General features: G+C 35.6%; 2 protein-coding genes across 4 annotated transcripts in view; one reads left to right on the plus strand and one right to left on the minus strand.

Moving 5' to 3' along the window:
• The window catches only part of LOC130641848 (uncharacterized), a 38977-nt gene extending 15673 nt beyond the window's left edge, over positions 1 to 23304 (plus strand). The window contains exon 2 of the mRNA XM_057448845.1: positions 17074 to 23304. Coding sequence (XP_057304828.1) covers positions 21470 to 22762 — 1293 coding nt within the window. The 5' untranslated portion in view covers positions 17074 to 21469 and the 3' untranslated portion in view covers positions 22763 to 23304. The remainder of the gene's footprint in view (positions 1 to 17073) is intronic.
• Positions 1049 to 4563, minus strand: LOC130641849 (uncharacterized). 3 transcript variants are annotated; one of them, XM_057448848.1, is made up of 10 exons: positions 4213 to 4563; positions 3930 to 4070; positions 3603 to 3792; positions 3460 to 3510; positions 3354 to 3377; positions 3242 to 3265; positions 3037 to 3063; positions 2868 to 2918; positions 2706 to 2732; positions 1049 to 2597 (listed from the first exon to the last, which is right to left on the minus strand). In XM_057448848.1, the coding sequence occupies exons 1-10, from the start codon at positions 4261 to 4263 to the stop codon at positions 2560 to 2562; spliced, it is 624 nt and encodes a 207-aa protein (XP_057304831.1). In that variant the 5' UTR covers positions 4264 to 4563; the 3' UTR covers positions 1049 to 2559. The 3 variants fall into 3 exon arrangements, with proteins under 3 accessions (XP_057304831.1, XP_057304829.1, XP_057304830.1); XM_057448846.1 differs by having other exon boundaries at positions 1049 to 2732; positions 4213 to 4552; XM_057448847.1 differs by lacking the exon at positions 3037 to 3063 and having other exon boundaries at positions 1049 to 2732; positions 4213 to 4551.
• Positions 23305 to 25235: the final 1931 nt, after the last annotated feature.

The raw sequence follows: 25235 nt of genomic DNA on the forward strand, positions 1-25235 counted from the left end.
GAACATTTTTGAACAATACTCGAATACTAAGTTACGTCTGAAAAATATTTTTCGTAACAAAGTCAATTCATAGGGGTAAATCCTCTGTGTATGGATTGAACATTTCACGCGAATACTCGACTTCACTTAGGTTAGACCTGAAAAATACTTTTCGAAATAAAATCGATTCATACGGGAAAATACTCTGTGTATGGAATGAACATTTCACGCGAATACTCGACTTCACTTAGATAAGACTTGAAAACTAGTTTTCAAAATAAAATCGATTCATACGGGAAAATACTCTGTGTATGGATTGAACATTTCACGCGAATACTCGACTATACTTAATTTGGGCCTAAAAAATATTTTTCTGACGAACTAGATTCATACAGGGAAATACTCTGTGTATAAATTGAACATATTACGCGAATACTCGACTTTACTTAATTTGGGCCTAAAAAATATTTTTCTGACGAACTCGATTCATACAGGGATATACTCTGTGTATAAATTGAACATATTACGCGAATACTCGACTTTACTTAATTTGGGCCTAAAAAATATTTTTCTCACGAACTCGATTCATACAGGGAAATACTCTGTGTATAAATTGAACATATTACGCGAATACTCGACTTTACTTAATTTGGGCCTAAAAAATATTTTTCTGACGAACTCGATTCATACAGGGAAATACTCTGTGTATAAATTGAGCATGTTACGCGAATACTCGACTTTACTTAATTTGGGCCTAAAAAATATTTTTCTCACGAACTCGATTCATACAGGGAAATATTCTGTGTATAAATTGAACATATTACGCGAATACTCGACTTTACTTAATTTGGGCCTAAAAAATATTTTTCTGACGAACTCGATTCATACAGGGAAATACTCTGTATATGGATTGAACATTTCACGCGAATACTCGACTTCACTTAGGTAGGCCTGAAAAATATTTTTCGAAATAAACTCGATTCATACGGGGAAATAATCTGTGTATGGATTGAACATTTCACGCGAATACTCGACTTCACTTAATTTAGGTCAGAAAAATATTTTTTGTAACGAACTCGATTCATGCAGGGAAATAATCTGTGTATGGATTGAACATTTCACGCGAGTACTCGACTTCACTTAGGTTAGGCCTGACAAATATTTTTCGAAAAAAATCGATTCATACAGGGAATTAGTCTGTGTATGGATTGCACATTTCACGCGAATACTCGACTTCACTTAGGTTAGGCCTGAAAAATATTTTTCAAAATAAAATCGATTCATACAGGGAAATAATCTGTGTATGGATTGAACAATTTACGCGAATACTCAAATTTACTTGGTTAGATCTGAAAAATATTTTTCGTAAGGAACTTCATTTATACGGGAAAATACTCGTGTATCGATTGAACAATTTACGCGAATACTCGACTTCACTTAGGTTAGGCCTGAAAAATATTTTTTGTAACGAACTTCATTTATACGGGAAAATACTCTGTGTATGGATTGAACAATTTACGCGACCACTCGACTTCACTTAGTTAAGGCCTGAAAAATATTTTTCGTAAGGAACTTCATTTATACGGGAAAATACTCGTGTATTGAAGATTTCACGCCAATAGTCGACTTCAGTTAGGTTAGATCTGAAAAATGTTTTTCGTAATTTACTTGATTCATACAGGAAAATACTCTGTGTATCGATTGAACATTTCACGCGAATACTCGACTTTACTTAATTTAGGCCTAAAAAATATTTTTCGAAACAAAGTCAATTTATATGGGTAAACGCGAATTCTAAACTAGGTCTGGAATGTAGATTCATTGTTGGGCGTGTGAACAAAACCAATGAACACGCTGAGCATAAATTAGCAGAGATGACGCAGATAATTAGGCATCAAAGCAATAGAAATATATTTGGAAAATTCTATAAATAGAATAATCAGAATTAACTGCAAAACTAACAGAGAAACGAACTGACAATAAAGTCTGCTAGAAAACGATAATAATCTTGATAATAATACAAGTGGTTTTAAGGCCGGTGGTTAAGGGTTTAGGGCCTTAAATTGGGTCTTACATACATTTCAAAACACTTTCTCTAAGTTAGCAACCTTGCCAATTGGGATGTGACAAAAGCCTTCTTGGACGCAACATATATAGTGTTTATAGTGTGTTTCCGTGAAATCTTTATGTGCTAAGGTCACTATTGACGAATATGATTCAAAGAGTCAAAGTAGGATTTATGATGGCATTGTTTCAGTAAAAAAAATAGATGTTAAACAACCAGCTTAGCATCTTTAGGGCCAAACAGGCTTTTTACCAACCTAAGGTCTGATCCTCAATGTACGGATAATTTACAAAAAAATCGTGTAATAAATACGAAGATGAAAATAACATATCTTTTTTATAATAAATATAAATATATATCTAGTAATATGCTATATATTTATATATATATATATCTAATATATTTCCACTAAACACTTTCTTTTTTATAATAAATAATAAATACAGCTAGCTATATGCTGTAACTATAACCATAGCTATAACTAATAAAAAAATATATACAATGAAAATATTCAATCATATCTTCATGAAATCGAAAGCATTTCCATCTGAATCTACAATTTGATAGATAAAAGGGGTGGTTGTCAATCAAAACATGCTAAAGAAGATATAGTTTATAGCTGCATAAATAGGTCTAGTAGGGTTTAAAAATAATTTGCTACCTCTATTTTCCTCTTCATTGTCAGGACCTACAACATAATTTCACTATCTTAATATTATTCGCAGATAGCCTGGCTTGTGCAAGTACTATAAAAATTCACTTTTGACAAAAACAATCGTGCTCTTAGTTTTAAAATTATAGAATAAACAATTTGTGAGTGCACCTCCATTTTCTTGTTCTTGATTGTACCTGCTATCATTGCTTGTGCTTGGACCTACAACACAGTCATAAGTTTTTAAAAAACAGCTGCAAATGCTAAAAAATAATTATTTGAGGAAACTTCTCAAAAATTAGAAGTGGATTTCAGAACTATAACTACAAAAAAAAAACACCTTCATTTTCTTTGTCACTACTTGTATCTATGGAATAATGTAATAGAATTTATTTTAGTGTAGACTAAAAAACTGAGACACTAACAAATCAGGTAAGAATATTGTGAATGGCAGATATTCAAAAATGTTATCACAGGTCAATTATAGCTTTCTCTGTGACAGTGCAATTAAGGTAATAATTAAATAAAAACTAATATAACAATACCTCTGTTCTCATTTTCCTGGACAGCTATGTGTAAAAAAAAAATATTTGATATAATAGGACTTCTTTTATATTATTTCACAAATTTTCATCATCAATTTATCAAAAGCAATACCTTCATTGTCCTCAACTGCCATATCTAAAAAATTTATGAAAATACTATGTATATAAGCCCATAAATAAAGACAACTTATTTTAATTACATATTATACATAATTTACCCTCATGGGCTTCCTCAATAGGCTGTGGGTTAAGTCCACCATGTCGATTGCCTGTTTACAATAAACCAAATATATATAATTCAAAACGATGTAAGAAAGACAAATATATGTTTACACCATAAACCATACAATAAACTCCATACCCCTTGGCATGCTCTTGAAAAATTTCACAAGAGCATGACCTTGAGCAGCCAACCCTCCATCTTGCTGAAACAAGAATTGGCGCATAGGGCCTTCTGTGGCCGCAATATCTATGTATTGGCGGTTTGTAGGTGTTCTTCGCACATACACCACAGCCACATCATATCCCAGGTGCTGGTTCATATTGTTAGACTAATAAATGTAAAAAAAATACAAAGGATAAACCTGGTCACAAAAAAACCACTACTTTGCAATTTTAAAAATTGAGACAAAGGCCAAGAAGGAATATGGCAAAAGGAATGAATGTTAACATCATCAAAATATCTTACTATATCTTCCATCTTTCTTTTTGACCTTGTCAAATTACACGACCGATTTTCCACAACCTTTCTTTTTTTAACACAAGGTTGTGAGCAGGCCGGACAAGTCCTACATGCAACCGCCACCATTTCTTTACATCCCTGACATTGCTAAAACAAGGCAAAGGATAAGTGTGATTTGCGCACAAATGAAAAGCTACACAGGAAATTTGTTTATATAATTCCTATGATTGGCACAAACGTAAAGATGAACTGACATGGATTTTGAAAAACACAAAGATAGCAAACACACCTTTTGAGCAATAAAACCTTTTTGACCAAATTTTTTTGAATCTTTATCCATTGTTTTTTGTATATATATGTAGCTGAAGTATACTTATATACATAAAGTTTATATAATTACATGCAGTGAAAATACACCCTCAAAACAGTGCACTTTATTTTTATGAAAACCACTAAAATCTGACCCGAGGCTGTTCTTATCTTTCAAGTTTTTTCATACAAATTTCGCAAATCTTTGTGTTTATACGAAATTGGGTGTTTTTTTGTCAATAATGGAGCTCTATAATTGTATTTGAGAACAATCAACCCAATATGAATAATATTTCGCAGTTATAGTAGGCGAGACCAAAACAAAAAAATTAAGACTTCGTTTGTTCTTGAAACAATGATTTGATCCTGGAGCTGTCTTAATTTTTGCCAAAAACTGACTTGCTCTTGCTCTTATAAAAAAGCATGTATATATTTCTTTATATCTTTTCCTTAATACCTCTAGCTAGCTGGCAGGCTTAGCTACTGTTATCTAAAGCTGGTAGTAGAGCTGTTTTATGGACCAGCACTCTGGCTGATTTACACTGGAATGGGGTTTGTCATACCAGGGATTTCATGTTAAATATTTTACATATACCTTGTCTGTTTAAGGGTGGCTTTGCTTAAAGAGCAATTCTAGCTTTAGCTAGATTAATTATAGCTAGCAAATGTCAAATAAAAGGGGGATGGGTGGGAAGCTATAAAAATATAATCCACCTGACACACCCGTTAAACGAACGTAGCGTTTACTACGATGACCAATGGAATATTATTTTAAGCATTACAATCGTAGCATAACCTTTACGTACTGAAAAGCAAATTCTAATTCTAAAACAAACTATCTAGCCAGCTATAGAGCCAGGCAAATTTCAACCACTTTACTTGTCCGACGGTGCCAGGGACCAGGACAAATAGGGGACCTAACACACGGCAGACACGGACACACCGGATACCCGATTTTTAATAACTGTTAAATTTCAGTTTTAGTAATTAGCTCTTTGTGAAAAAGCCAAGACATATCTAAGAAGACAGTAACATAAAGTTTTTTTGATTTTTGATTTATGCGGTCGATAGTACCACACCCACACCCGTGCAACCTTTCCATATGTATCGGAAATGTCATGCTCATGAGATGGGGAGAAAGGGCATGCCCCATTCTTTTATTAGATAGAAGTAAAGATTTTTAGTTTAGTTTGTTTATTTCAACAGGCCACTTCTATCACTTTAATTCGTTGAAAAGAAATGTTTAGAGAGCTTTAATATCAAAAATTTTCGTTGCCCAAGTATGGTGGGTAAATTGTTCGGCCCCTTACTTTAAATATTGCGCCGCGACCCCTTGTAATATGTCAAAAGTATTTTTAGCGATCAAAAAATGTCTCCGGTGTTCTTTTCAGTATTTCCTTAGTTCTTATCTTGTTGATGTGCTAAGGAATATTTTACCCACACTTTTGTCACCTTTCTTGGCTATCTAGCCAGCTTAGAATAATTTCTGACCAGATAATAATTTTCCAATATGAAAAAAATGATCGTTTTGTTTTCATATAGCGATCCGGCATAGTTCATAGGCTATGGATCTGGTAACAGTTTAAAATGTCCGGTTTAAACGCCAAAATTAACCAAACATAAAAATGTAAATATATTCTAAGAAAAAATATACAAATCTTAAACGTAGTAAATTCAAAGTGTAATTGTTTCACAGCTGTCTCGTTATGATGTATAATATGATCATAGCCATATCTTTTTTTTTTGTGACTTTGATAATATCAATTGAATGACTTTAAATCCAGGCTCTGCGGCGATGGCTAAAAAATCAAGAAACACACAATCTGGAAAAATTAAGAGGAAAGGCAGGAACAATTTCCCGAAAAAATATCGATAATTTTAATTATAGAAATTATTAATACCTAGCCCGGCGTCAAACGCCGGGCGAAGCCGCTCACAAAAGAATTCTCATACAAGAAACGAGGCATATTAAATACTACTGTTCCGGTACTTTTATACGTTCTACCACATGCGTAGAACTTGGATATCTATTTACTACCGATATTGTAGATTTTGTCCGGTGGACACTTCTACTGTATTAGTACATTTTTGTGCGCGACTGGCCTGTTCGGTAAGCATAAGTGCATTTTGGTGGTATATTTTTGTGGTCTAAGAGCCCTAAGCCAGCTCGACCGGTCTGATGCAAACCTAAAATCCTTTTGAAATTTAGCTGACTATCCGCCGAAAGAACTGCCTCACTAACTTTCCAATTTCCAGCTTTCAAATCTGGTACGCACTTAGACACACAAGGGTTGACAGAATCTCTTAGTAACAGATGTCCACTGATTTTGGCAGATTTGAAAACAGATGCAAGACTTTTCAGGGGAAGAGGACAAGGCGATGTCGAGGAATATAAGGAAATGTTGGAAATTGAATGGTGTAGTTTTAACCATTTCATAATGAAAACAGAAAATCTTTGCTCTAATTTTGTGATAGTAGATAGACAAACTTTATAAATTAATAATGGCCAGCGGATTCTGAGAATTAACAGATGGTGTAAAAACCAAACCTTATGGACCTCTTTATGAAAGGACCTGTCTATAGCCATAAGTTTGTCTTCGGCATCATTTAGAAATTCTTGTATTGCAGCAGAATCAGACAAGGATGATTTCGAGATAACAAGACAGCAAGCTGTGATGATGGAACTGGTCTAACGACCCTTGAAGTTAAAATTGTAGAGGTTACACCCTCTAAAGATCAAAACGCAATGCAAGATCTCCCTTTTTGCAAGGATAATCTGTAGATTCAAGGTAATTGAACCAAACAACCCTCTCTACACAATACAATACGTACAACTAACGGTCGGTACACAAAAACTGACAACATGAAAACAGAAGACAGACATAAGACAACAATACAACAAAGAATTTACTATAAAAATAAATAAATAAATATAAAACTATAAAAATGAGTAGACCACCCGAGCGCCAGGACTTGTGAACCTGGCAGTAGCTTTCCACATGTGTTACGGGATCCCAACACTCAGCCTTACACGGGTAGTTGTCGCTTTGGACCAGCCATTTGCTTCGGACCAGCCGTAAGTCAGGACCAGCCTGAAGACAGTGGAGTAATGAACGTGGATGTAAAGTCACGGAAACAAGAAAGATAGAAATGATAACCCCTTATATAGCTTCTTCATAACATCAGGTATAGTAGGATCGTTAACCCTGTAGACTAAGTGAGCCAACTTAGCCTCCCTAGAGAACTGGGGTTATAAGTGGGGTCGTTACACCCAAAGACAAGGCAATTGCCAAGCCCCCTTGCTAAGCTTCTTATAATTGCTTTCTAGGAAAGCGGTGTTCTGCCTAAAAACCTAATTGGATTAGAATGAATGGATGGAATTTTTTCGCTGCCAACTGTAAACGGTGAACTTTGGACGACTTTTCCCTTATCAATAACAATGCTGCGTGATTTAGAAGTCCTAAACGACATACCTACACAATCAAGAGCTGTTGTACACCTGTTTAATAAATTTTGAGTACTTGGAATTGACGTGGACAATAAAAACATATCATCTATAAAAGCTTTTATTGGGGGTTGGTCTGGGATTTTGTTTTTATTACCTTCAGTATCAATAAGGCTGGGGGTAACACACACATACTCAATAATAACGTTTATAGCTGCAAGAAATAGTATAATGGAAAGTGTACAGCCGATAAAAATTCCCCTACAGTGTTGATGCCAACTGGAAGGAGCAGAAGCCGAAAAAGACTTACTCCACAGGCTGTCGTAGTATAGCTGTATGAGCCTTATCCATGATTCTGGTACACCATAGCGTCTGAGAGCCATAAAAATCAGCTTGTGCGGAACTGAAGGGAACGCATTAGCAATATCAAGCCATATAGCTGAAAGTGAAGAATATTGTGCCTTCGCATTCTTAAGTGTGGCCCAAACAATAGACATGTGTTCCCAGCAACCGGGAACTTTTTCCATACAACCTTTCTGAATGGAAGTATTAATGAAGTTGTTTTTCTTTATAATATGCGATTCTAACCGCTTGGAAATCAAACTAAAAAAGAGCTTTCCTTCAACATTCAGAAGAGCTATGGGGCGAAAATCCTTTATGTTAGATGGACAAGGTGTGTTGTTTTTAGGTATACAAACTTCTGATGCAATTCTCCATTGCACAGGAATAAAAGACTTCTTTAGACAAGCTTGAAAAATGTTAAACAGAAACAATACAATATGAGGACAATTCTCATATACTGTGTACGGAATTTGGTTCAGCCCAGGAGAAGAAACATTTCTACGAGAATGTAGGACAGCTTGGAAATCCTTGAACTTTAGCTTGGAAGAATCGAAAGCTGAGACTAGATTTGGTGGTGAAGGCAATCCAGGGAGATCTGAAAGAGGTATATGGCGTGAGGGATCGTTCAAGGTTGAATGTTTGTGTGAATCCATTTCGTCCTGGGCAACTTCAAGTTTTATTGAACATTTGGGATCTAAAAAACTTTTTCCAACCTGATAAGGATTCTTAGAGAAAGCCTGGCGTGCATTCGAGATTTTCCAACGTCTTTTCCTATTCTGCTTACCTCTCCGAAGTAACCTTAACTTGGCCATTATATCATCTAAAAGGTTTTGCATGTTGCTTTTCTCAACTGGGTCAGATGTGTTCTTAAGAGTTCGGAGTAGACTGTTCTTCATGTTCACCAAACTGATGCTGCGTAAAGCTCTCCTGTTCAAACCTGATAGGTTGTGCTGGGGAAGTGACCTTACACCAAACAGGTGAGACGGATGGTAGTAAATTGTTGATTCCAACAGCTCCACTTTTTTTGACAATGGGTAAGAGCCTAGAAGATTGTGGAAAACTGCATCATCAAGGGAATTCCACAATTTTGTGTCAATTGACTTCGGCCAAGCAATAGGTTGTTTCCATTATATAGTGCTAAGATGGTCAGGTTCTGTTGATTGCTGAGAAAGAACACTGTGGGAGTTATCCGGGTTAGCTTTCAGCAGCCGAGACTTTTCAGTGGAATCAACAGCTAGCACATCTTGCAAAACAACTTTACACGGTTTAAATGTCCAATGCTTAGTGGAAGGGAGTAACGAAGAATCACAGGTAGCAGGAAGGACAGAGGAGTTAGTAATAACGAAATTGATATCCGGAGGGGTAGTCCTAATACGGTCAAGGTCTATATCGTTGGGGGTATCATTGTTTAAAAAATTTAACTTTGTTGTAGACCATAAAAAATCCCACGGGCCAGCCTAAGCTTGGTGGGAGCGACAGATAACAATTGGGTTAGGCCTGCCAACTTTTACGCGGGCTCAGCAGGCATGTTTTTCATGCCATTCCACGACTCTACCTATTGACCCCTTGCGTGACAGTACTATCTGTCTATTGCTGAATACTTCACTTATAACTGGTGACTGACAATGAGGAGTGTGATGTCACATGCAACAGAAAAATAACAGAAGAATAACACACATACATAGACACACACAAAACAAAATAAGCAAATAAATAAAAAGTAAAGGTCTAGTCTTTCCCAGTGTCAATCTGTCTTTCCAGATTGTCATTCGTTATCCTTTCGGACAGTAGCAATAAGAAAATAATTTAGTAACAGATGTCCACTGATTTTGGCAGATTTGAGAACAAGACTTTTCAGGGGAAGAGGACAGGGCGATGTTGAGGAATATAAGGGAATGTTGGAAATTGAATGATGTAGTTTTAACCATTTCATAATGAAAACAGAAAATCTTTGCTCTAATTTTGTGATAGTAGATAGCGGATTCTGGGAATTAACAGATGGTGTAAAAACCAAACCTTATGGACCCCTTTATGAAAGGACCTGTCTATAGCCATAAGTTTGTTTTCGGCATCATTTAGAAATTCTTGTATTGCAGCAGAATCAGACAAGGATGAGTTCATTGTTCTGCCTAAAAACCTAATTGGATTAGAATGAATGGATGGAATTTTTTCGCTGCCAACTGTAAACGGTGTTTTAAGTTTTATTGAACATTTAGGATCTAAAATATTTTTTCCAGCCTGATAAGGATTCTTAGAGAAAGTTCTGGCGCACAGGAGGGTCTTATTTAATTCTTTTTTATATTAATATATTTTTGACATATACATTTTTCTATTTGTGTTTGATCTGTAACCAGTCCGTTTATGTTGTTAGCTCTGCCTTGTCTCGCATTGTTTGTGATAGCAGGATTGTTTTTTCTCTTTACGATTTCCTTAAAGAATAGTTTTAGGTCTAAGTTGGACAGTACTCATGCTTGTAAGAAGCAAGAAAGTGTATTCAGCACCTTCTTCTGGGAGCCTAATCCCGGTTTTGACAACCACCGTCCCTGTAGACAAGATACTTCAGTGCAGCGTATTGTAAACCTTTTTCAATGGCCGCCCAAGTATGACTATATTTCGACCAAGTTTTTTTCTAATAGACAAAATCGTGTAGCATAACTACGAAAAGAACTTCCTTCTGCTAACTATTGGCTCACTTCCATTCTCAATAAAAACACTTTTCTTCTTAAGGCTAAAATACACGATCAGTTTATAGGAATCAATTTAAATTGAAGTTTTCTTTAATCAGTTAAACTGTAAGACACACCTGTCTACGCGTTCAGTTTGAAATGAAAAAAATAAAAAAGGTATTATGAAGGAAACACTGTGAAATAGCTATCAATACAGAAAGTATTGCAGAGGTTGCGAAGGCAAAGGCATAAGCACGGCAAGGTAATGGCATTGCAAAGGCAGGGAAGGAAACAGGAAGAGAAATTAGCAAAGCAAGGCAAGGGAGGCACAGGCAATGGAATAGTAGGCAGGCACCAGAAAAGGCATAGGAAGGGTAGGCAAAGGCACAGTAAGTGCTTCCAAGGCAGGGGGAAGGACGGTAGGGGCAGGCACCTTAATAAAACCCCTTCTCCCTTGCAACTTAAAGATAACGTAAACTCAATATGTAAGTCCAAGAGTATGTTTTGTTTTGATATTTTAATAAATTTGAAATTAAAAGTCAGCTTGGTTCAAGCGTATCGTAAATTAATATCGCACACAGCTAAAGATATAAATGAGGAAGCCAACATGTGTAGAGCATTGTAGTTGCAAGTGCAGGGTCAGTGGACAAGATGGGATAATTACATAAAAAACGATCCATCTTTGAAGTCCATTCTTGCCATGTCCTCACGCTTGCTTTCCTTCTGCCTTGCTTCTACTTGCGATGTTCTGCCCTCACCCAGCAATTTAAAGCGCTGGAATGTTTGTACTGAATCTAGTTGTGGTTTATCCTCCAAACAAGTATGTACAACAGCGCTTGTTATAAGCGCTTGTTATAAGCGCTTCTGAGGTTGCTCAGGAAGGTTCACTTTCCGACACGATGCTGAAGTTGTCCCAGAAACGAAAAAGCACCTTAAAGTGTCATTTGTAAAAGCATGTAGCTATTCCTCCGCTAAAAGATCAAAACCAACTGGTCTATTCCGCCATGCTAGTGACTGATTTTAGTAGATCTGAATGAAGGATTCGTGTTCCTTGGCCGTATTGCAATCACATCCCTCAGGCCAGACATTGTAATATATTCAAATTGTTCGAAGCACATGATCAGTATTGAACTAACTTGTCCTTGTGAAGAAAACATGGGATCCTGGCATTTCAGCAAGCTTTCCAAATCCTTCCCTTCGGTCAAGGTAATACGTAGCAACTGATGGTTTCCGCATCTTTTTGCAGTAGAAGTGGGTGGTAGAGGGTACACTTCAAGGTCTCTTACTTGGTGTCTAAAAAGCCTCGCTTTCGCTAGCAAATCAGCAAGCTTGGTGATATCAGCAAGCTTGGTGATATCAGCAAGAAAGCATCCTTTTGCATTTGGATTGCACGAGACTCACCACAGTGGTCACATGATCTTACGCACTGCAGTCCGCCAACAGTGCCACAACCAAAGGATGGTATACCTTTTGAAAAAACCTCGTCTGTTACCAAATCCAATAAAAGTCAATCTTCACCCATCTTTGACATGCCAAAAACCCCGGAACACCATCACCTTAACCTAAACAAAAGGTGAGCATCGTTCACGCTGGTTTGATAAACAAGGGCAACACATGCTACGGAAAATCTATTTTGCAAGCATTAACTGTTTTTCCAAGACTTTGGTCTCAATTACCATCAGAGTCCCCTTTGTCATCTCCTCTAGTAAAGTCTGTAGTCCTAAATATGTCACTACTCAATCGCTCTCGTTCACCAATTGATCTTTCAATTTCTTATGAGCACTGCAAAACAGAGTGCATGCTCTGAACAATAACGCGTTTTGTCACAATCATTAACAAGATATGCCCGAGATCCTTCAAGTTGTTTTTGACAATTTGGTTGAAAATCTAATGTCTGAATCTGTGACCACAACAACGTCATGCAACTCCTGTTGTTTCTCCACTTCCAGGGAACAAATGGATTCAATTTTAATTTTACCAACGTGTAAGTCAATAGCAGACTCTTTTAACAAATTTTTACAATCTCAGGAATTTCTAGGTGACAACAAGTGGTTCCGCCCCCTGTGCTCATTACATCAGGAGGCTATAATTAAAACTCTGATTTCTAATTGCGGTGACTTCCTTGTTGTACAATTGTTAAGATACACATCATTAAATGGGTCTTTTTTAAAGACAGCAGGTTAGTCAATTGCTTGCCTAAAAAAACATGTCTTAAAGGTAACTTCTCACCCAACTGACGATGTGCCTTTTAACAACAAGTATAACTTGGTTGCTACCATTTACTGGGCCTTCATTAAGGAATAACAAAACACCTGGTTTAAATGCAACGATCGCTGTAGTTCTCAAGTAGACACATTCCACTTGAATAATTCCTCGTCATACATACTTTTCTTTTCCAGAAGTTAGCTTATTTGAATGTCACACTGTAAGAAGCACAGCAAGGTGGCTTGACATCATATCTTGTCTTTGGGCTCAGATTGTTGTTTACTTTAACTTAAACACGTTTCGTTTAGAATAATTTTCAGGTTGAGTTCGTTATTGCAGTGGCTAGCCACCTCTTTGTAAATTATTTTCTTATTTATCCATTTAAGGATATTCACGTTATGATAAGTTTTATTTATCTCATTTGTACCTATTCAATTTATTTTGAATTGCTTTAAGATTTATTGTTTTGTGTTGTGTTCTGTCGCTGTTGTATTTTTCTGCCTCTTTACGGTCAATGTTTTTAGGAAATCCTTGCAAAAAAGGGGGATTTTTCTTTTTTGAAGAATCTTTAGAGGGTTGTAACCTCTTAACTATAGTAAAGCCAGCTGGCATTAGACAATATCATTACAGCTAGATGTTTTGTCACATCATCATCTAATTTGACAATGTGTTTTTTTACTGAATCTTACAACGTTGTTTAATATTTTTGAGTCTTGTTTCAAACTTTTTGTTGTCCCTATTTAATGGCGTTGTGCTCGTGAAGTTTATATTTCCAAATCTAAAACTCCTATGGAGTCTAATATTAAAGACTTTCGTCCTATCGCATTATTGAATGTCGAAGGCAAGTTTTTATTTAGCCTTGTATCAAGGCGATTAGAATCACACATTATACATAATAACAAATTCATTAACACATCGGTTCAGAAGGGTTGTAGAAGAAAGTCCCAGTCAGATATTTTATGGACGATATCAACCTTATGTCATCCTCTGTCCGTGTAGCTCAAAGCCTCCTTTCCAGCTGCGTCACTGCTTTACAATGGGCTGGCATGAGTTTTTGCCCTCATAAGTCAAGGTGCATAATCGTTATAAAAGGTAGATCTGTAAACCCCACACCTTTTTCTATGTCTCACATCTCGTCTCTCTTCATGCATCCCGTCAATCCATTCATTGCCAGTTCGTTTCTTCGGTTGCATTATTGATCATACGATTTCAGATGCCCAAGCAATCGACGAGCTAGTTAATAAGCTAATAACCGGTCTTACAATCATAAAACGGTTCGTGTATCAAAGGAAACCAAAACTATAGATTTTGCAAAACCTTCTAATTCCTCGAATCCAATGGCCAATTCTTATTTATGATATTCCAATGTCTCGAGTTACAAAGGCTGGCGCAGAAGGTATCAACTACCATTAGAAAATGGTTGTACAATGGCACGTCAAACATTCGCCTATACAGCTCCTGCTCCCCTTGTCCAATGCCAATTAAGAGCTTGACGTCATTGCTTACATACTCTAAAATAAGTGGTCATTTACTTTTACGCGATTCCAAAGATCCTCTTGTGTCTAACAGTGTACCTACTTTTAAAGAACAGCAGAGGGAGAGGTGAAAATAAAGTCAGTCGTGGGAACTCCCCCAGTATGGAAAAACAGGCCTAGGGATCAACAAACCTTTCAAGATTCTGATTTCAAAACAGTGCTATGCTTATCGTAAATTAATGTAGATGGAGAAGTGAAATTTCGTAAAAATTTTCAATTAAGGGCTATTATTAACCATTGCGGCAACTTAAATAATGGTCACTACACAACCATAGCCTTCCACCAAATGGTACACAGGTGGATACATTGCAGCGATAGAGCAGTAAATTTTATGTGATGACCGCCTTATTAACAGTCACGAGTCATATGTTTTCTTTTTAGAAGAGCTGAGATAAGAATATTTTAACCAGAATGAGTCAGCAAGGGGGCTTGACTACACTCAGTCTTGTCTTTGGAGAGTGACGACTCCACTTATTACCCCAGTCAAAAATAAAACAAAATCAAATAAAAATTAAGTTAACAAGGGGGTTTGATCATACTAGGTCTTGTCTTTGGAGAGTGACGACTCCACTTATTACCCCAGTTAAAAAAAAAAAAAAAATATTAGCAGGGGGGTTTGATCACACATGATCTTGTCTTTGGAGAGTAACGACTCCACTTATTACCTGAGTTAAAAACAAAGAATAGCACAGTTCAACAGAAAGTGGTCAAAGTTAATTTTAGGAAGATAGGGATGTCTAGTTTCTGCTGATGACCGTCCGCGGACCTCTTCGAGGTGACCCAGCTAGACATCCAGGGTACTTAGGTTCAGAAATATGGGTCGAAACCTACCTGCCCTTGGTTAAAGTTCTGTTCATCTTTTCAAATGTGTTGTGTCCTTTTTATTTTAATTTTTATATTTTTTTAATTAATTCCTTGTAAAAAGGGAGAATTGTGCTTTTAGAGGCATGTTCTCTAGAGGAGTACAACCTCTGCTTGTTTCCAAAGACCTAACAGGTTGAGTTCATCATAGCGGTGGCTTGCCACCTCTTTGTAAATTATTTTCTCTCATACACAGCTAAGATATCGATGAGGAAGCCAACATGGGTAGAGCATTGCAATTGCAAGTGCAGGGTCAGTGGACGAAATGGGAAAATTACGTAAAAAACGATCTATTTGGAAGTCCATTCTTGCCATGTCACCACACTTGCTTTCCTTCTGCCTTGCTTCTACTTCGATGTTCTTCCCTCACCTAGCAATTTAAAGCGCTAGAAAGTTTGTACTGAATCTGCAATGCTGCCCTGATTATGTATGGTAGCTTGGCCCTGTTAGGAACAGGGCAGAAAATACATAATCAGGACAGGCTGGTTTATTATGTACGACAGCTTAAAACATATTATATGGCACTTATAAAGGAACATAATCAGGACAGGCCGGTTTTTGTACGACGGTCTAATATCATTTGTTACTTAAAAAAACCCATATAATTGGGGCAGGCCGACTTATATACGACAGTATTATAATGTTATTTAAGACTTTAGAACTAATGTAGTTGGGGCAGGCCAACTTATGTATGACATTCTAATATAGAACGAAAATAATCAGGGCCGAACGGCTTTTGTATCATTCGTGACAAACAAATAGCCCTGGTGGCAAAGTTGTTGTTGTTCTGAAATGAAACGATAGTTTATGGAAACTAAATTTTGGGATTCGCAATTTGCGTGGAACTTTTTTTTCTTTTGGCATTGCATTTAGGCATGGTCAGACAGGATGTCTAGTTTCTTACAATTTCGAAGGGATGTTAAAAAAAACTACCATTTAAATTTTGCAATCGTCGGAACTAAATGGGTGTTAGTGGAGCCATGGAAGTGCGTTACACAGCCACTGGAAAAAGACCAACAAGTAACACAATTAACAAGAGAGTTCAAGAAGAAAATTTTGATTGTGCCTTCGCAAAAAGCTATAAGTGAATAAAATCCTGATTCCAAATTTTTAGTTCAATGTTAAATAATCGCAATAATTATTATAACCGTTTCTATTTTCAGAAAAACAATAACAAGTAATCGATCGATAGGTAAAGTTTACTTGAGAGTGGCATACATCTAGCTAATTTCCAAAGACCTAACAGGTTGAGTTCATCATTGCGGTGGCTTGCCACCTCTTTGTAAGTTATTTTCTTATTGCTGAATTCACTGCAATGAATTAAAACACGCCCATGTGAAAGAGACATTTAAAAATGTATTTACCTTTTTGAATAGTGTTTTCTACTCAGCAGAATTAATTAAGCGTAAATTTATATTTACATAAAAAATTATGCCCTAAACAAAATATAAAGATTGGTACAAATAACCACTCAATTCACATTTCTCCCACTAAGGTTGCAAGTTCTTTTATGGTATCCAAAAATTTTTGAAGAGTATATCAATCTTTGCGAAACTTGACACTTAAAAGAGCCACAGAAAACTGTAACGCCAATCAAGCCTATTATATCAAATCGCTTCATAAAACGCTTCTAAGTAAGTTCGCAAACACCTGAACTAAAATAACAAAACACTCTTAATTATGCTTGATTTTTCAACCGAAAATTTCTTTGCCACAACATCAAATGCCTAAAATTCACATGGTTTTGTTTTATATTTATTATGCACTTTTCACTTTACTATTTTCAGGTTATTTAGTAGACATGATTCATATACCTGGTGGAGACTATAAGTACATCCTTTATTCCATTGATCATTGGCCGAGATTTAATTTTCTTGCTGCCCTGGAGTAAAAGAAAGGCGCTCCAATCACTGTTGAGTTGGAAAAACTATTTTCATTGTTCGGACCACCAAAGATCTTCCATTTCGATAACAGTTCAGAATTCAAAATCTTATCAAAGCTTGGCCAGGGAAGATTCAGGTGGTTCATGGTCGTCCTCGCCATCTCGTGGACGTCCTCGCCATCCACAGAGTCAAGGCATCATTGAACAGGCTCATATCAATGTGAAACATAAAATATCGGTCATGATAGCTGAGGGTGAATATTGTTCTGAAATATCAACATGCACAAGGTCGTCGCGTACAGAGTCAAGTAATGCTTTAATAGATTTTTGCAGCATACCGACTTCTACCACCAAACTGTCACTGCATCAAATTAGATGTTATCTGTCGCAGATTTCATCAGGATTTTATGATAAAACATCAAGTTGTCTTGATGTTTCAGATAAAATCCTTATAGGACAAATGTCGAGGTTATCTGAAGTTATCATTCAGATTAGTACACAAAGTCTGGAAGAAGATTTCTTCAGAAAAACATGATATTTCGCGACAACAGATTTCTTCTAGAAACCTGACATTTTCAACGCAGATTACTTGTGCAACATGATGTTTTGACGTCAGATTTCGTGGATATATGACGTTTTTAAAGCAGATTAATTGCGTAACAGGATGTTTTGATCTCAGATTTCGTGGACATATGCTGTTTTGAAGGCAGATTATTTCGTAACGTAATGTTTTCATCCCAGATTTCGTGGAAATATGCTGTTTTGAAAGCAGATTATTTGCGTAAAATGATATTTTCATCTCAGAATATATGCAAACATGCGGTTTTTACGACAGATAATTCGAGTAAACATTGCCTAAGACGACGACAGGTAAAATGCGGCGATTCTTAAAATCGGGTTTCTTATTTCTTAGGATAAAAAATGGGAAGACAAAATAAGGCGTCAAAATTTGTCAAGAAATCTATGTTTCAGTCAAATAAATTTTACTCAAATAATAAATGCATTTAAATTAGTTATATACATTAAAAAATGGTAGCACACCAAGTTAGTTTAAAAAATAAATAAATAAAATGTCTGTTTTCTTAAATATATACATGAAAAATGACAGTCTATTTGCAGAAAATGTTTGAAATGGCCTAATTATTAACTTTTTAAAGCATAAAAATAAAATGATAAGCCAATGAAACTTTAAGAAGTCGATAAGTTCTACGTCAGGGCATAAAAAGTGTGAGAATAAACTTATTAGCACAAATTTGGAAAATCGAATTGCAGACAAACTCCCAAAAATGGCAATTTGCAATAATAATAAGTTTTCCAAAATAAAAGAATATTCACACCTAATTAGTTCTGCACTTTTTTATCTGCCCACTCTTTTCTATCTTCAGTTCCGCACTTTTTTCTACCCCTAAGTATCCTTAAATATACATATAAAAATATTAGTTACTAAAAATGGTAAAAATACCCTCTTAGTTTAAAAAAATCCACCCTTAAAAAATGTTTTAAAAATATAGTTATATTAAAAACCCTGCAACTCCAAGTTTATTTCTTGGAAACAAACATATCATAACCAAATGGCAAGTTTGCAGGTGCAGCTCTTTTTGATGGGGAACCATTAACCCTTTTTACCATTTGTTCCTTCGATCGTTTGGAACTGCTTTTCTCATAGGTGACATCAATAATATCTACAAGTTTTTGAAATTTTTTCGTCCTCCATTCTGGCTTGCGTCTTTTAAAATAACGTTCCCCATTGTCATCATGAACCTCCTCCTCTGATGACATTGTGTCTGGAATTAGTACCTTTCTTAGGTTGTCTTTTTCTTTTTCCGCAAAAACCTTCTCATCCACTTTCGCCAGTCCTTTCAGTCTTCTACAAGCTTTCTAAATTTAAACAAAGTAATTATGCTCTTTTACAACGTTTTTATATAAGATGCAATTCATACACAACTTATGGGAAAGGTCTACAACTTACATGAATACGACGTTGCTTTTGAGCGTTATCCGTGTTGTTGCCAACATTATGTTTTTTTCTCCTTTCCTGAGTCCTTTTGCTTTCAAAGTAAGTTTTGATGCCACCTACAAAACGAATTAAAAATAAATGACAGAGGTTTTATTTAATTCAGATATAACTTGAACTTACGAAAGTTTTGCTCCCATAATACGGGCTACATTTAACAGTTGTTGTGTGTGGGAGCGCAAACGCAAAACAGAATATAAATAACCGACGTGAAACACAAGATTAATTATGGGTAAATGGCATTTTTTGCCGACGTTAAATAAATTGAATTAGAAAGGCTGTTACAGAAAACAAAGAATTCAGCAAAGTCAAAGCACTGAAACAGATTATATTTACTCACTATTTATAATTTTGTCTTTATCTTTAAGATTTGGGTGCAAACCGGATACAAAATTTTTTATGTAAAGAGTTGTGTCTTTATTTGCATCTTGAAATGGGCTAAAATATACAATTTATTGAAATAATTTGGGAGATGAAGCCAAATCTCCTGTATTTTATAAAACCCTTGCAAACAGTGTACCTTGTGCCATTCTCCACATTCCATTCACGGATATTCTGCTTGTGCCCTTCTTTATAGGCAAGTTTGATGTGATACTGAAATAAAATAAACTGGCACAGTTTACCTCTCTTGTATAAAATACAACTTTTAATATTAAAGGTACAAGGTCAGGGAGGTTCTGATATTTCTTTCCTGTAAAAAAGGCACTTTAGCAAATCTTAACCATGTTCTGCATAAGGCGTCGAACAAAAAAATGTTCGGTTAGTGTCCCCGACTGACCCAACTTAAAATTAAAAAAAATAGTAGTTTTTAAAGAAAAAGAGTATTTTTTAAAAAAAGTGCAACATTTCTATCGACTGAGTAACTTTTTCTTCTTGAGCGGACACTAACCGAACCTTTTTTTGTGTGCCGCCTAACTTAATTATTGCCTTTAGAAAAAAAACAACATCAAATGTGGTTGGTTATTTTCAAAATATTTTACCAAGAAAAAATATAGGAAATATAGCAAAAAAATTATTCTTGTAGAATTAGGAAATAGAAAAAACAATTTTATTCTTGTAGAACTCGATATCAAGATACCATAATTACGGGATGAGTATTTTAAGCCTTTTTTCACAGTTAACGGATATATATCCCTAATCCACTGAAGAAGAAAACTTATTCTATCTTACCCTGACATCATTTGGAACATCAATTTCTTTCCGCTCTTTCGATTCTCGTGTTTTCTCTAAATTATCCAGCCTTTTCAGTATCTCCTTATTTTGCTGACACAGACTTGCCAAAATGGTCTTTATATCTAAATTACCAAGAGAGCATAGTATGTGACAGTACGACAGGGCTATGAAGCTACGAAATCCGGAAGCGACAAAGCCAAATTAAATGTGTATTTTTATGCAGGGGAAAAATTGTAAGTCATTTCCTTTAATGACACCTCCCTTTCATAATACACAAGTATTAATACAAAATCCTACCGCTAGGAGTTGATCTTTCATCTTCTGAACTCCTTGGGGTACTGGCAATAGTTTTTTCGGTTGTTAAGGAGCTATTCATCAGAGGCGTTGATGTTGTCGATGAATTCAACGAGTTGTCACATGTAGTGGTAGTGTCGTCGTCAGTGCTTCGTGCGCTAGTTTGAATGCTATCAGAACTTATGGCAGTAAGTGAAGAACGATAAAAAAGTTTTTTCTGGGCAGTTTTTGCTAAACACTTCTCACTTTCACTATCAGATGAAGAATCTAAAGCACTTTTATTCCTGTTGAATGAAGCCATGATGTTGAATAATGTGATAAGCACGCTCTTCTTGTCTTCTTTCACCAAAAATATATTATGTGCTGTTTCTCTTTGTTCTATAGCAAATTTGGCGCCAGACAAATCTCTGTGTTTCGATTGGCAGGCTAATTCGCCAGCCAATCAAAATTTTCTGGGCCTTCTCCCCGCGTAGGAACCTGTATGTTAAACAGGGGGGTAGTTAAGATTTTCTCTAACTTCTTTCTTCCTCAATATAAAGAAACAACATAATTAAAATAAAAGAACAATTTAATTTTGAACAATTCCTTTCGCGTATCCATATTAATATAATATATATATCGGAAAGCAGCACCCTTCCCTAAAAATGTCTCTCCGTTCTGAAAAAAAACACGCCCTAACTAATTCCACAAAGGAATCTCTTCTCTGTCTTCTCTGCGCCCTGCATATTTTTTTAGCATGTAGTCTGAAAATAAAATGGTAGCTAAACAAGTAGGAAAAAGTGATGTGATATGATAAATTTATGTTCAAGCTTATCTCGTCATGTCTTCCAACTATGTTAAATGTCATAAGTGTGCCCAATCATTTAATATACGGTATTTTAATCGCCATATTTGTAACGGTAATCATCCTGTTGCAGCTGATGATAATCAACAAAATACTGACAACAATGATGATGATCATAGTAGTCAGGAACCCGAAGAAGTTGAATGCACCAACGAAACAAGCTGTATCGAAGATAAAACCGAGGAGAACAATGAAGATGAAATTGTCGATGAAGATTTATTTCAGGAATTATTTCGAGAGGCTAGCTTTTTGGATGGGGATGAAACTACTTGTGAAGAGACATCAAAATTATCCATCCTCATCACGTGGTGCTGTTTGTTTCTTGCTTATTGGCAATATACATTTAATATAACCGATAATGCTCTTGAAGCATTGATTAAATTTTTTTTAGTTTTCTTTAAAGTTTATGGAGAGGTGGTATCAGGATCGAAAGAAGAAGTTAACTCAGCTTCATCATTTCCACCCTCGTTGTATATGCTTCACAAGTTTCTGTCAATGAAAAAGTCTTATTACAAAAAGTATGTTGTATGTCGTAAATGCTATTCTCTTTATGACCCAGATAAGTGTGTTTCCTATTATCGTGGAGAGAAAATATCAGCTACATGTGCATATGTAAAATTTTCGAATCATCGATTGAAACATTATAGAAAAAAATGTGGTGAAAAACTCATGCGAGTCATAAAATCACCATCAGGGGTAACAATTTTAGTGCCTTTTAAATCATATTGTTACAGATCAATTCAGAAGTCCTTAGAAGTATTAACAAACAGGGAAGGATTTGAAACTGATTGCGAAAAATGGAGAAATTTGAAATCTTATCCAGATACATACAGTGACATTTTTGATGGTGAAATATGGAAAAAATTTTCACGCACAGGAGAATGGTATTTTTCAGAACCTAGGCACTATGCAGTAATGTTAAATATAGATTGGTTTCAGCCGTTCAAACATTTGTCCAGTTATTCTATTGGTGGTATATATCTCGTTGTTTTAAATCTTCCACGTGTTGAGCGATTTAAAAGAGAGAACGTTATTCTTGTTGGAATTATCCCAAATATGCAGAAAGAACCTCCAACTAACACCTTTATAGCACCTTTAATAAGTGAATTAAATACTGCATGGCATCAAGGATTCACTATTGTCTCTGCGTTATCAGGAAAATTAGAAGTATTTCGATTAGCATTACTGTGTGTTGGATGTGATACACCCGCATGTAGAAAGTTATGTGGTTATCTAGGTGAGTTTTTAGTTTTTTCTATGTTTCTATAAGTATAACTTTTCTCAACATGCTGTTAAAGTATTATGTATTGTGTTCACCTGTGTCAATAAATGATTTATGGATGAAACAAACGTAAGGGAAGAAACTTTGACGGGAAGAAAATTTAGTGAAAGTAAATTTGGCAGAATTTTATTTGGCGGATGAAAACAAACATGAAAGTTGATTTTTTCTTTTTAAATCGTTGCTTTTTTCTTTTTAAACCATAAACTTAGTTGAAAAGAAAGTCACTCGTCGTCAAATACTAAAATAAAAAACTTACCAATCAGACTTTTTTTAAATTGACGGAGAGCAAAAAATTATTAATTTTGGCGTTTTGAGAAGAACATTTAGTGAAAGTAAATTTGGCAGAATTTTATTTGGCGGATGAAAACAAACATGAAAGTTGATTTTTTCTTTTTAAATCGTTGCTTTTTTCTTTTTAAACCATAAACTTAGTTGAAAAGAAAGTCACTCGTCGTCAAATACTAAAATAAAAAACTTACCAATCAGACTTTTTTAAAATTGACGGAGAGCAAAAAATTATTAATTTTGGCGTGAATTGAATTTGGTGGATTTTGTAAATTTTACAAATTCGCAATGTTGTTGTTTTTTATTTGAATATACGTTATGTATGTTATAAATTAGATGTTTTTTTAAAAAAAAGTTTGCGCTGCGCGTTTGTGTACAAGTCTAATACATGAAATATTGTCCCGCGGCGTATTTTTACATCGCGATTACCCGTTTTGCGACTAAAATTTAGTTGGTTGATGATGTGTGCACTAGTCTAGCTTGACGCGTTTGTGGATGGAGCTAGCTAATAGGCGGTACGCGTTCGTGTACATGCCTAGCACACTGATCATCCTCATGCGGCGCAGTTGCGTTTTTGTTTTGCGACTAAAATTTAGTTGGTTGATGATGTGTGCACTAGTCTAGCTTGACGCGTTTGTGGATGGAGCTAGCTAATAGGCGGTACGCGTTCGTGTACATGCCTAGCACACTGATCATCCTCATGCGGCGCAGTTGCGTTTTTGTTTTGTGACTAAAATTTAGTTGGTTGATGATGTGTGCACTAGTCTAGCTTGACGCGTTTGTGGATGGAGCTAGCTAATAGGCGGTACGCGTTCGTGTACATGCCTAGCATACTGATCATCCTCATGCGGGATGTTCTCGTTTAATTTGCGTTTTAGAGTTTATATTTTGAGTTGAAATGTTATATAAAAATTATTTGTAAATTCCTTTGCGTATTTTATTGTTTGTTATAATTTATTATTTTAAATGGTGTTTGTTCTGATCCTAAAGAAAAAAATAATTTCCATTAATATTTCCTTAAAAAGGGACTTTTGGTTGGTGAAATTTACTAAAGGTGACTAATATTTTTACCGAGCAAAAAATATTGCCGACTTACGGCTCAGGTGATTGCAGCGACCTTTTTCGCTGTGAAAAAGCCAAATACTGCCACCAAAAGTTGGGCCACTTATTTAGAAATAATTCGGTAGAAGTGCGCAATTTTAAAAGTAGGTTTTCAACAGAAAAACGTCATGTACGATTTGAGATAACTTGCAACACATCAGGTTTGTTATTCGGACAACTCCAGAACATCTTATTTAAATCCCGACTATTTGCAAACAAGAAGTTTTTCGTCAGCTAACATGCAAACGCCTTGTTGGATTTCAGATAACATGCCAACATCTTGTTTGTTATCGGATAACACGTAAACATCGTGTTTGAAGTTGTCAAAACTGAAAAACATCAAGTTATCGCCGTCTCGGATTTCAGATAACATCAAATTTGGTGCAGTGTGTGGCTTATGATGAGCTCTGCATCTTAGCTATGCTTCAAAAATGTTGTCGTCTTTACCCGTACATTAGATTGATGGTCATGAATCAAATCAACTTGAAACCCTGACTAAAAGCATAAAATAACGTTGATTTTGTGGTAATTTGTCGAACTAATTGGAGATTTTTAACGTAAAAAAGCTTTGTTTACAAAAAAGGCAGTGGCCTGAAATACAAAGTAGTGTAACAATTTAATGAACAGTACCTTCTGCACTGTGGGCTTTGTTTTTTATTACCTTATTCTCATTGTTTTGTGAGTCTTCGTTGAGCACTGAAAAATATCTTATTCATACACGAAAAGTTTTGTCCGGCTGTGCAAAATTTAAGTAATGTACATGTTTACATACCAAATAAACATTGTAAAGGTCTGTCAAGAGTTTCAAATGCACCATCACTTATTTTACTTTGAGGTTTCTTAAGGTAATCATATTCGCAACAATCCCAGATAGTGATACATGTTCCAAAGAAAAACTGCAACCGAGTCATATCTATATGATATTATTATTGTTTGTTACACTTAAAAAATATTTCGGCATCAAGGCATTCGTAATCATGCATATTGAAAATATATCTTAACAAAGACTTCTAATAAAACTTGAGTTGATATTCTCACATGTTACTCGTTTACCAAAAATGTGAAACCCCTTCT

The sequence above is a fragment of the Hydractinia symbiolongicarpus genome, chromosome 4, assembly GCF_029227915.1.
Source record: "Hydractinia symbiolongicarpus strain clone_291-10 chromosome 4, HSymV2.1, whole genome shotgun sequence".
Lineage (NCBI taxonomy): Eukaryota > Metazoa > Cnidaria > Hydrozoa > Anthoathecata > Hydractiniidae > Hydractinia > Hydractinia symbiolongicarpus.

Coding starts and splice junctions, on each gene's coding strand:
- LOC130641849 (XM_057448846.1), bottom strand. CDS start 4,263: ATGGATAAAGATTCAAAAAAATTTGGTCAAAAAGGTTTTATTGCTCAA. Junction 4,071..4,212: donor AAGGTTTTATTGCTCAAAAG/GTGTGTTTGCTA, acceptor GCCTTGTTTTAG/CAATGTCAGGGATGTAAAGA. Junction 2,919..3,036: donor TAGTGACAAAGAAAATGAAG/GTGTTTTTTTTT, acceptor ACTGTGTTGTAG/GTCCAAGCACAAGCAATGAT.